We start from the raw sequence: 11,867 nt of genomic DNA, 5'->3' as shown, positions 1-11,867 counted from the left end.
ATTGGCTGATCCAATCAGCCAATAGTATTTATCTTGCATTCTATTGGCTATTCCAATCAGCCAATTGATGAGATGAAATCCGGACATCCATCTTCTTCCCAGCTGCAAAACATCTTCATCCAGGCGGCGACTCCATCTTCATTCATCGCGGGTCCAGCATCTTCTATCTTCATGGTGGAGGCAGAGTGGTTGGTGGATTTACGGAGGCAGAGGTCCATCAGTCCGACATGGAAGTCCTCTTCATGCAATTGTCCACCGCACACTGAAGATTGAATGCAAGGTACCCCTTTATTATTGGGGTAGCCTTGCATTCCTATTGGCTGAAAAATTTAAATTAGCCAATTGGGTGAGAGCTGCTCAAATCCTATTAGCTGATTTGAACAGCCAATAGGATTTAAGGAGCTCTCATCCTATTGGCTTATTTGAGTTTTTCAGCCAAAAGGGATGCAAGTACACCCCAATATAAAAGGGGTACCTTGCATTCCATCTTCAGTGTGTGGCTGACGATCGCATAAAGAGGACCTCAACATCGGACCGATGGACCTCTGCCTTTGCACATCCACCGACCTCTCCCACTCCACCATGAAGATAGAAGATGCCGGCTCCGTGATGGATGAAATAGGAGCTGTCTGGTCTGCATGATGTTTTGCAGCTGGTAAGAAGACGGATGTCCGAACTTCATCAATCGTGAGTACTGATTTTGGGGTTAGTGTTAGGTTTTTTTTGTTTTGTTTTTTGAGGTTTGTTTTTTTTAAGATTAGGGATTTTTTTTTATTTTTAATAGGCTGAAAAAGAGCTGAATGTCCTTATACGGGCAATGCCCAAACAAATGCCCTTTTCGGGCAATGGGTAGATTAGGTTTTTTTTTTAGGATTTTTTATTTTGGGGGGTTGGGGGTGAGGGTTGTAATGTTAGCAGGTATTTGGTTTCATTTATTGGCAAAACAGCTGTTAACTTTAGGGCAATGCCCTACAAAAGGCATTTTTTAAGGCTATTGGTAGTTTATTATAGATTAGGGTTTTTATTTTGGGAAATAAATGTATTTGGCAGTTTTTCTTTACCTTTACATTTTTCTCTTTGACTTAAGGCTTATATGTCACCCTCTCTGTTTTATTCTCTTCTGTCTTTCATGAAATGAATCCCTTAACAACAACCAACAAACCATATATGTTGGCTCTCATTTTCAATCAGATCACACTATTGTTAAATAACTTAAGCTTATCTCGGGACTCACGCTATTACAGGGAAGAAAACCCCTTGAGGACACGCTACATGAGCCAGGATCCATTCAGTTGAAGTCTCAGGCGGTGGCCTTTCAGCAAGGCTTTGGGAACCAAGGTGATACTATCATATTTGGACTGCTTTCTATTTGTATCATTAAACATCCCACTTACACACCAAACAAAATCATCTATAGAAGAAGTGTTGCTAGGCAAGTTCCACCTTATTTTACCTGTTTTCGATGGAGGCTCTAGACAAATGGGAGTTTGAGGTGACTCAGCTTCTTCATGACCACTTCTGCAGCCTGGAGAAGATTGGGTGAAAGCTTTGAAGGGCAAACATCATGTTCTGACAATCAAATGCAAGCTTGGGATCTGCCTAATGGCTAATGAACACCCTGAGACTTACTATGCACCATGACAGATGTAGGAGGATATATAACCCAAGCAATGGGAAATTACTTACAGATCACTTTTGTGAAGAGACATCTCCAACCGGCATTGCAGATAAAATATTGCATTTCAATGTGGGTACTGCCAGAGGAGGGACTACATAACTCTACAGAGAAAACTGAATTAGTGGAAATTAGAAATATGGCTCATAATACGGGCCAATTTCTAAGGAGTGTAATGTATAAAGGACAGCTGCAAATATTTTATAAGGGAGTCATGAAGCAATCCATCAGAAACCATGCTATGTCACTTTACTCATGCAAGAATGTGAGATCCTCCATTGATTATTAGGGGATCAGGACATAGTTCTAACCATGGTCCTGTGATTCTCTAACCTATACATGGACTTTAAACACAAAGCTTTCTCAATTCCCCTAAGTGGTATTGGGTAACTATATGTATGTCTTTTTATACTTGCCTGGAGATTTTGATGTATTCTTGGCGTTCTCTGCAATAACCATATAATCATCTTATTTTTCATCATTAAGGGACATGGAAATGCAAGAGACTTTCTATCTTGTTTTAAATAATGATGATTTTTAAATTGTTATTATAGCAAGTTATTTTTGCCCTGTATAGTATTAATATTATTATTATAAACCTATTTCTACATGTTGGTTATTGCTTTCATGGTACAGATAGTTTTTGGAGTGCTGGGTTTTATACTTGTGACATACTTTTATCAACTTATTTACTATGATCTTACTTCTTAGGTACATAATGAGGCAAAATGAACATTTATCTGTGTCATAGAGTTTGCTTCTCTTATTTGCTCTCCTCACTATGGCTTACTTTCCCCTGTTTAGGTGATATTTAGGTTGTCTGAGAAGGGGTTAGATTATTATGAGAGGGTGTATTTACTTGTGAAAGAGGGGATTGGGCGTTTTTTGGCAGGCATGATCTGTTGGTGCCTATTATCTTAGTTATTTATTTAGCTCTTAAGTAACATGATGCAGCAACTCAATAACCTATTCAATTATCCAGACAGCTTTATATTAGATGAGGTTGATATGTGGGTAGTTTTCATTTGCCCTTTTACAACAAACATCTAGTAAAGGTTCACTCTCAAATTGTGTATGCTAGACTTGCATAATAACCCCTTAACAACCAGCGCCATACCCTGTACAATGCTGGTCATTCTGGACTTCTCTCTGCCGCAATCTTGCTAAAAATAGCAAAATCACACTATTTTTGCTTGCCCCAAGAGTGGGGCACTGCAGAAATAGATTTACAGTTACTGATGCAGAGAGGTCACTCTGTGGCCCTCTCTGCATCAGACAGCGGTGGTGCCGATCGTTGGTGGGTGAGAGCCATAGCAGGGAGATGGGTGGGCGGCCCATTGCTGGTGCGAGTTCTGTATCTTGTTCATGAGCATGCAAGCAGGCGGGGGGCTCAGGAGCACGCGCGCGTGTGTGCGTGCGTGCTCAGGTTCATCAAAATTCAATGTTCAGCCGAAAGAGAGAGAGGGGAAAGGGAGAGGGAGGGGAAAAAAAATTTTTGGAAAGGGATCCGGGAAGCTACACTACAGAAAATAGGGGGTTTATATTTTTTAAAAAAAAACAAGGACACATTTGTAAAACTGGGTACTGGCAGATAGCTGCCAGAACCTAAGATGGCGGCCAATAGTTCGAGGGTGGAGGCTTAGAGAGCTGTTTCTGGGGGATCAGGGAGGTTGGGGGGTAATGTGGGATCCTACACTTAATATAAAATATATAATTAAAAAAAAAACACATCTTTATTATTATACTGGCAGACTTTCTGCCAGTACTTAAGATGACGGTGACAATTGTGAGGTGGGGGAGAGATGAGAGCTGTTTGAGAGGGGTTAGGGAGAGATCAGGGGGGTGATGTGTCAGGTTGGAGGCTGATCTCTACACTAAACCTGAAATTAACCCTACAAGCTACCTGATTATCCCTGTCACTGCTGGGCATAATACAAGTGTGGTGCGCAGAGGCAATTAGCGACCTTCTAATTACCAAAAATCTATACCAAAGCCATATATGTCTGCTATTTCTGAACAAAGGGGATCCCAGAGAAGCATTTACAACCATTTGTGCCATAATTGCACAAGCTGTTTGTAAATAATTTCAGTAAGAAACCTAAAGTTTGTGAAAAAGTTAACAATTTTTTTTTATTTGATCGCATTTGGCGGTAATATTGTGGCATGAAATATACCAAAATTGGCCTAGATCAATACTTTGGGATGTCTACTACACTACACTTAAGCTAAAATTAACTCTACAAGCTGCCTACATGCTCCCTAAATAACCCCTTCACTGCTGGGCATAAAACACGTATGGTGCGCAGTGGCATTTAGCAGCCTTCTAATTACCAAAAAGCAACGCCAAAGCCATATAAGTCTGCTATTTCTGAACAAAGGGGATCCAAGAGAAGCATTTACAACCATTTATGCCATAATTGCATAAGTTGTTTGTAAATAATTTCAGTAAGAAACCTAAAGTTTGTGAGAAAGTTAACAATTTTTTTTATTTGATCGCATTTGGCGGTAATATTGTGGCATGAAATATACCAAAATTGGCCTAGATCAATACTTTGGGATGCCTACTACACTACACTAAAGCTAAAATTAACCCTACAAGCTCCCTACAAGCTAGCTAATTAACCCCTTCACTGCTGTGCATAATACAAGTGTGGTGCGCAGCGGCATTTAGCGGCCTTCTAATTACCAAAAAGTAATGCCAAAGCCATAAATGTCTGCTATTTCTGAACAAAGGGGGGGGGGGGGGGGATCCCAGAGAAGCATTTACAACAATTTTTGCCATAATAGCACAAGCTGTTTGTAAATAATTTCAGTGAGAAACCTAAAGTTTGTGAAAAAGTTAACATTTTTTTTTTTATTTGATCGTATTTGGCAGTAAAATGGTGGCATGAAATGTACCAAAAAGGTCCTAGATCAATACTTTGGGTTGTCTATTAAAAAAAAATATACATGTTAACTTGCAAAAAAAGCATAGAACATGTAAACGTTGGGTATTTCTAAACTCATGACAAAATTTAGAAACTATTTAGCATGGGTGTTTTTTGGTGGTTGTAGATGTGTAACAGATTTTGGGGGTCAAAGTTAGAAAAAGTGTGTTTTTTTCAATTTTTTCATCATATTTTATAATATTTTATAATAAATTATTAGATATGATGAAAATAATGGTATCTTTAGAAAGTCCATTTAATGGCGATAAAAACGTTATATATATGTGTGGGTACAGTAAATGAGTAAGAGGAAAATTACAGCTAAACACAAAGACCGCAGAAATGTAAAAATAGCCCTAGTCCTTAAAGCGATATTAAACCCAAATATTTTCTTAAATGATTCAGAAAGAGCATGCAATTTTAAGCACCTTTCTAATTTACAACTATTATCAAATGTTCTTTGTTCTCTTGCTATCTTTATTTGAAAAAGCAGGAATGAAAGCTTTGGAGCTGGCCTATTTTTGGTTCAGTGCCCTGGATGGGGCTTGCTGATTGGTGGCTACATTTAGCCATCCAATCAGCAAGTGCAACCCAGGTTCTCAACCTAAAATGGGTCGTCTCCAAAGCCTTTATTTCTGCTTTTTTAAATAAAGATAGCAAAAGAACGAAGAAAAATTGATAATAGGAGTAAATTAGAAAGTTGCTTAAAATTGCATGCTCTATCTGAATCATGAAATAAAATATGTGGGTTTTCTATCCCTTTAAGGGTAAGAAATTGAAAAATGGTCTGGTCCGTAAGGGGTTAATATTAATATTGATTATATTTTTGATTGTTTAGTCATGGATATGAGACATATTAGTTTTTATATTTGTCTAAATGACTGAGTACATTTTCCAATTCATAATTTAGAAAAATGCGTGAGATCCAAGAGTGATATATTTTTATTTCTTGTTTTCAGGATACCTTGCTATATTTTTCCTATTGACTGGAAGGTTCAAGAGTGGCCTATTGAATAATCTGAGAGGTTCCCAGTTCAGAGGGTACTCTAACAAAATAGGAACTTGGTTTTTGATTTACTATATTTGACCAAATGGAGTATTATAGGCACTACTGTCATCAGTTTTTATTGACAACTGTTAGGATTTGTTAGCATTACCGACGCCATCTTGTCCTAGTTGCCATTTTGTCTTGGGCATCCATTTTGTCTAAGAAGAGTTTATTACAACAGTTTTTTATGTAGTGAGAAATATGCTGATGTTAGGGAGACTTGCATAGCTAGAATGGCCCTGGGAATGACCCTGATGATGTGCTTGGATGCACTGTTATCTCTACAAAGATGTCAAACTGCCTTGATTTGTGCTGGGCTATCAGGCTCAGATTTACTGTTATCTGAAGTTAGGTATTTCTGTAGAAATGACTCCCTAACCCTCGTTTCTACCAATTATATTTTAAATGAGCTTCTTTGTTTTTGCAGAAATACTATGTAAGATGATGTAGTTCTGAACACGTCACTGTTTAACCCTATATGCTGTAACTATCGCCTATAAAAAGTGTTGTTCATCTTCTAATAAACAGAACAGATGTTAGACTGATTGCTGCGGGGTCTGAGTCATGTTCTCTGGGATATCCCGTCAACAAGTAACCCATTCATTTCCAGGTGGCAGTATAGGATCCAGGCCAAGTGCTGACTGACACACTCCCCCCCCCCCCCCCTGAAAATAACACCTAACAACAATGGTGTGTCTTATATGTATTGTTACTTTGTATTGCCTGTACCCTATTTGTTAAACCTCAATAAAAAATATATTTTTTAACTAATGGGATTATATTCTAAAATGTAATGATTTTTGTGAAGCATTTTTTTATGGCTTTCATAACCTCTCTGTTTCTTAAGCTATAGACTAATGGATTTAACAGTGGAACCACAGCAATGTACAGTAAGGAGAGAATTATATCTAGTTTTTCAGAATTTTCAGACTTTGGTTTCATGTTCATACTTAGAGAGGTCCCATAAAATAAAATGACAACCATGAGATGTGAGGAACAGCTGGAGAACATCTTACTTCTTCCTCCTGAGGTCTGAATCTTAAGGATGGTCGATATGATGTAGATATAGGAGGTTATGATGAGTACAAAAGGACAACATCCCACTAATACACCAAGAATCATTGAATACAGCATAATGTATGTAGTATCACTGCAAGAGATCTTTATCACAGTTTGGGGATCACAGAAGAAATGGTTAATGTCTTGTACATCACAGAATGTCAAGTTAGTCACCATCAAAGTAAAAGATAATGATGCAATAGTTCCAAGAAACCAGGAGGAAGTAGCTAAAAGGATACACACCATTTTGTTCATAATAACTATATAATGCAGAGGAATACATATAGCGACATAGCGGTCATAAGCCATGGAAGTCAGTAAAAAAAATTCTACAGCAACACATGATGCAAAGAAAAACATCTGTACAATACAGCTTGTGAAAGAAATGCTGGTATTACCAGTGAGAGTGGTTACAAATAGTTTTGGCAAAACCGTAGAGACGTAAACAATGTCGTCAACTGACAGATTGCACAGGAAGAAATACATTGGTGTGTGAAGTTGAGACACCAGGCACACAGCTGTAGTAATCATTAGGTTACCAAGCACAGCCAGCAGATACGTGATAATAACTCCTGTAAATACTACAGCTTGGTTGTTTGTGGTAGCAAAAAATGACACTAGGAAGAATTCTGTTAGTGATGTGTTGTTTGTTACAGTTGTACTTGGGATATTTCCTTTAGTAAAAGAGAAAATGTTTTTGTTATTTGTCATGGAGATGTTATGTATTTTCTCATGCTGCCCTGAAAATTCTGTAACTATTACTGTTACTTGTGTTCTGAATCTTTATATGTTTATTAAAGGGATAGTATACAGCAATTTCCATATAACTGCATGTAATAGACACTACTATAAAGAATATTATGCACACATACTGATATAAAAATCCAGTATAAAACTGTTTAAAAACTTACTAAGAAGCTCTTAGTTTAGCTCTGTTGAAAAGGTAGTTGGAAAGCCCACTGCAAGTTGGAAATAAGACACTCCCCCTTCCCTTCTTTTGCATATGAAAAACCCTTTATACAAACAGGAGCAAGTTGGAGTAGGTATATGTCGGTATTCTCCTAAAACTTTGGGGCTTGGTTAGGAGTCTGAAAATCAGAGCAATTTTTTATAAACTTTATTTATAACCAACAGTAAGTACATTATACACCATGCAGGATTTTAGATACATCATGCAATATTATACAGATGTGCGTTTGTCATATAAAATCAACAAAACAACATATATATTTTTTACCTATTATATCTTATAGCAAAATAATAATAATAATTAAATAGATATATACCCCTGCTTTTATCATGAAACAAGCTGTTGGAGTTTTCTATTATTAAATAAAATATAACAAAAAACAAAATATACATTTACATGCCTTCTTGTAGACACTACAGGGTCAATTTATCAAGTTCAGTATGGAACTTGATGCCCCGCGTCTAAAGACCGCTGCTCCATAACCTGTCCACCTGCTCTGAGGTGGCAGACAGAAACCAACTCGATCGGATACGATCGGGTTGATTGACACCCTCTGCTAGCAACCGATTGGCCGCAAATCTGCAGGGGGTGGCATTGCACAAGCAGTCCACAAGAACTGCTTGTGCAATGATAAATACCGACAGCGTATGCTGTCTGCATTTATCGTTGTGCAGCGGATATGATACGCTACATCGTATCATGTTCGCTCGCACATTAGTAAATTGACCCCTATGGCTGTATCTATCCAAGTGATCCTTGAACAAAAAAAAAAAAAGACATTCTCTCCCTCTCCCAATACCCCTCCCCCCTACCCCCGAATTCAACTTTCTAAATCTAGCATTTAAGCTATTGATTATCCATCCTCACATCAGGCATTCAATTCAGAGGAAGGAAGCCCTCTAGAATAGATTGTCATTCTTTGAATACACCACTATATAAACCTGGGGAGAAATCATGATTTCCTACAATGGGCCATAATATCACAGTATTTCTGCCAGGCTACTATAATGTTTACAATAGTTGTTAAGCTAGAAACTGAACTAGACAGTCGAACACACGGACAATGTAAAAGAGCGTTTAAATAAATGGAGCTACTATGTCAGATTCAATATTCAGTGATGTTACATAATTAACTTTCACTAAAATTGTTTTCAATAGCCAAATTCCACCCACCATTTGCCTAATCAAGAGTAGACAATCTGAGCTTGAGTTGCAACTCACAAGGCTAGCCATGTCATTATGTTAGTATAAAGAGAATTGTTTCGCAGTTGTTACCTGTAGAATTCAATTAGTGGATGACATGCAGCAGGTTTAGCCTTGATTTATAAGTCTGCAGATTGAATGTTTCATTATAACTAGAAAACCCAGATGATTTACATGGAAAGGGGTCAAAATAAATAATGAAAGTATACTTTAAAGCTGTTTTACTATGCATAACTAAACATTTTATAGTATAATACTAAGGTGTTTACTGTCCCTTTAAAAATAAAAATATCACAGAAACATAAAAAGAGAAGTAAAAAAAAAATACAAATATAACTAAAATCTTGTGTTTTTATCAAGGTTTGTGAAAATCTATGAATAATCTCATTGCAAAGCTTGTTATACTTATGTTTCTTGTAGATTTTTGTGTGTTTAAGTACATGATGCAGACATAGGGGCCAATTTATCACGTGTCTGGCGGACATCAATACATGTTAACAGCATGTGCTGTCAGCATTTGGCATTGCACAAGCATTCCTTGTAAAATGCTAGTGCAATGCCGCCCTCTGCAGATTCGTGGCCAATCGGCCACTAGCAGGGGGTGTCAATCAACCTGATCGTGTCCAATCAAGCTGATTGCTGTCCGCCGCCTCAGAGGTAGTGGTCAAATTAAGGAGCAGCGTTCTTAAGACCGCTGCTTCTTAACTCCTGAGAGGCATTGGGGCCGATACGGTAAATCAGCCCTATAAGGTTTCCTACCTAAAGTGTTTTTTTCTAATTCAGATGGCAGATCTTATTATAGTTTAAAAAGCCTTTGAAAAGAAAGCAAACAATGAAAATGAGAGTGGAGGGCCCTCTAGTGGGTCTGTAACAGCATTAAGGGATTACCAACTTGAAGTCTGGAGAATTGTGGAGTGTGTTTGTTACAATGTTGCAGGCGAGGAGGAGGTCTTTTGTGCTTACCTTTATAGGTTCCTGCAGCAGGGTGTCCAGCCTCTTTTCGGTTCCAGACTTCAAGGAGAAAGTTTCTGCTGTATTCCTGAAGTAATAGTTTGAGATGGATGGATCCAGGAGGAAATCTCTGCCACCTAAGAGATACAGGGAGGTCGTGGAAATGGCATCCAGGAAGAGAGGACCTGCAAGACAGATGGAGGAGCATGGGTCTGAGGAAGTGGTACCCCCTACCCCCCAGAAAGATAGGCCCCAGAGGAGTTTTAATAAAGGGAAGGGGCCTGCCAAGGGCGGGAGAAGGGAATCAGGGCCCAAAGCTGGTGTGGGTAATATAGCCCCTGCCGGGGAGGGCCAGGTGAGGCCTGGTTTAGGCCGTAGTGAGGATGGATCAGGGCCTAGTGTAGGGCAGCAGGGCCCTCTGGTACCTGGGACTCCTAGCAGTAGCCTTATAGGGGGCGAGGTGGCAGGTCACTTGGCGGCTCTAACGCCGGAGGCCGTGGCGGCGGTCCTGGCCTTGGCCCAAACCTTGTCTCAATTGCCCCCTGGGCATGGGCGGGACCGGATCGCTGCCCCGGCGGCCGGTGGTGGGGCTGTTGTGCAGGCCGGAGGTGTGGGGCTTGCATTGCAGGCCCAGGCAGAGTGCGCAGCGGCGCACGCCCTCTCGGATGGCGGATCCCGCGAGATGTACTCCTCTAGTTCAGAGGAGGAGGAGAGCGGCCGCCATCTTGGAGGGCGGGCAAGCGGAGGAGACGCCACGCGCGACCGGAGCGGCCCAGGTAACTTGGGGAGGCTTCCGGTCGCGGGTGGTGGGCCAAACGGAGGCTCTGGAGGGCAGTGGGCGCAAGTACCTGGGGCGGCCAGGGCCGCAGGCGAGACAGAGGCGAGAAACAGTGGTGGAGGAGGGCCCAGTAGAAGCGGCGGTCAGAGGCCTTGGCACTACTGCGCATGCGCACGTGGGTATGAGCGCTTGCGGTTTGGCAAGTGGAGCAAGTGTGGCTGGAGCAAGGGGGCAGAGAGGGAGCAGCGATGTGTGGTCGGGCATGGAGGTCCCCCGGTCAGGGGCACAAGTAAGCTCGCATGGGGGCACGAGTGGCAGCGGGGGTATGACCGGACCCGCTGTGAGGTCACAAGGGGGAGTCATGGATGGAAGCGAGAGGGGATTTCACGGGCATGAATATGGTGAAGGTAGGGGGGCTCATGCGGGGATAACGCATGTTGTTGAGGACAGAGCACTGCATGACAGGTGTGGTGAGGTGATGCATGGAGGACACAGAGGAGGGGAGCTTGCGAACCGCGAGCAGAGAGGAGTGAGACAGGTTGGGCCCGTGTGTGTTGTGAATGATGCCCAAGGGCATAGCGGCTTGGTGCAGGAGGACATTATAAGAAAGGCAGTTGAGGTTGCGCTGCGTGAAGTGGCCAGGCAACAGGCCCCCCAAGGGTTGCGTGCACACGCCCTGGATGGGCCTGGTCAGGAAGCCATGATAAGAAGGGCTGTTTCAGCAGCCCTGGGGGTGAATACTGTGGGGGAACAGAGGGTGGAGGGTAGGAATGTTTCTTTTGACTCTCCTCCCGTCGGCCGGAGTACTCCCCAAGTTACTTTGTCTCCACAGGTGCAAAATAGGTCTGAGTCAACGATGGCTTCCGAGGCTTCCAGTGCATTGGTGGTGGCGGGTTCAAGCAAGGAACAGGCTGTTCATCCAGGAACATCTGCGCAAGCACCCGTCGACGCTGAGGGAACTGGAACTCGTGAGTACTATGCACATCAAACATTACACGCTGACACGGGGTCTTCAACTAGTGGGTCAGGTTCAGAGAGTGGAGAGGACTTGGGGCTGGTTGGGAAAGGGCAGCGTAGGATGTTTAGATGGATCAAGAAAATGGCAGCAGGGTGCGCGAAGGATAGGGCTGGGGGACCAGGGCCTGTGGACCAGGAGCACGGGCCTAGCGGGCCTGGGGTCAGTGGGCCAGGGGTCCCTGTGCCACGGAAGGTGGCCGTGCAAGGGGACACATACCCATGCCTAGTACATTCGCTGT

General features: G+C 41.7%; 1 protein-coding gene across 1 annotated transcript; it reads right to left on the bottom strand.

Moving 5' to 3' along the window:
• Positions 1-6,433: 6,433 nt before the first annotated feature.
• On the bottom strand, positions 6,434-7,420 carry LOC128636721 (olfactory receptor 1G1-like). Its single transcript, XM_053689706.1, has one exon. The coding sequence runs from the start codon at positions 7,418-7,420 to the stop codon at positions 6,434-6,436; it is 987 nt and encodes a 328-aa protein (XP_053545681.1).
• Between the last annotated feature and the right edge of the window lie 4,447 nt (positions 7,421-11,867).

The sequence above is a fragment of the Bombina bombina genome, chromosome 7, assembly GCF_027579735.1.
Source record: "Bombina bombina isolate aBomBom1 chromosome 7, aBomBom1.pri, whole genome shotgun sequence".
In the NCBI taxonomy this organism is placed as follows: domain Eukaryota; kingdom Metazoa; phylum Chordata; class Amphibia; order Anura; family Bombinatoridae; genus Bombina; species Bombina bombina.
This window is presented reverse-complemented; position numbering and strand designations above follow the sequence as displayed.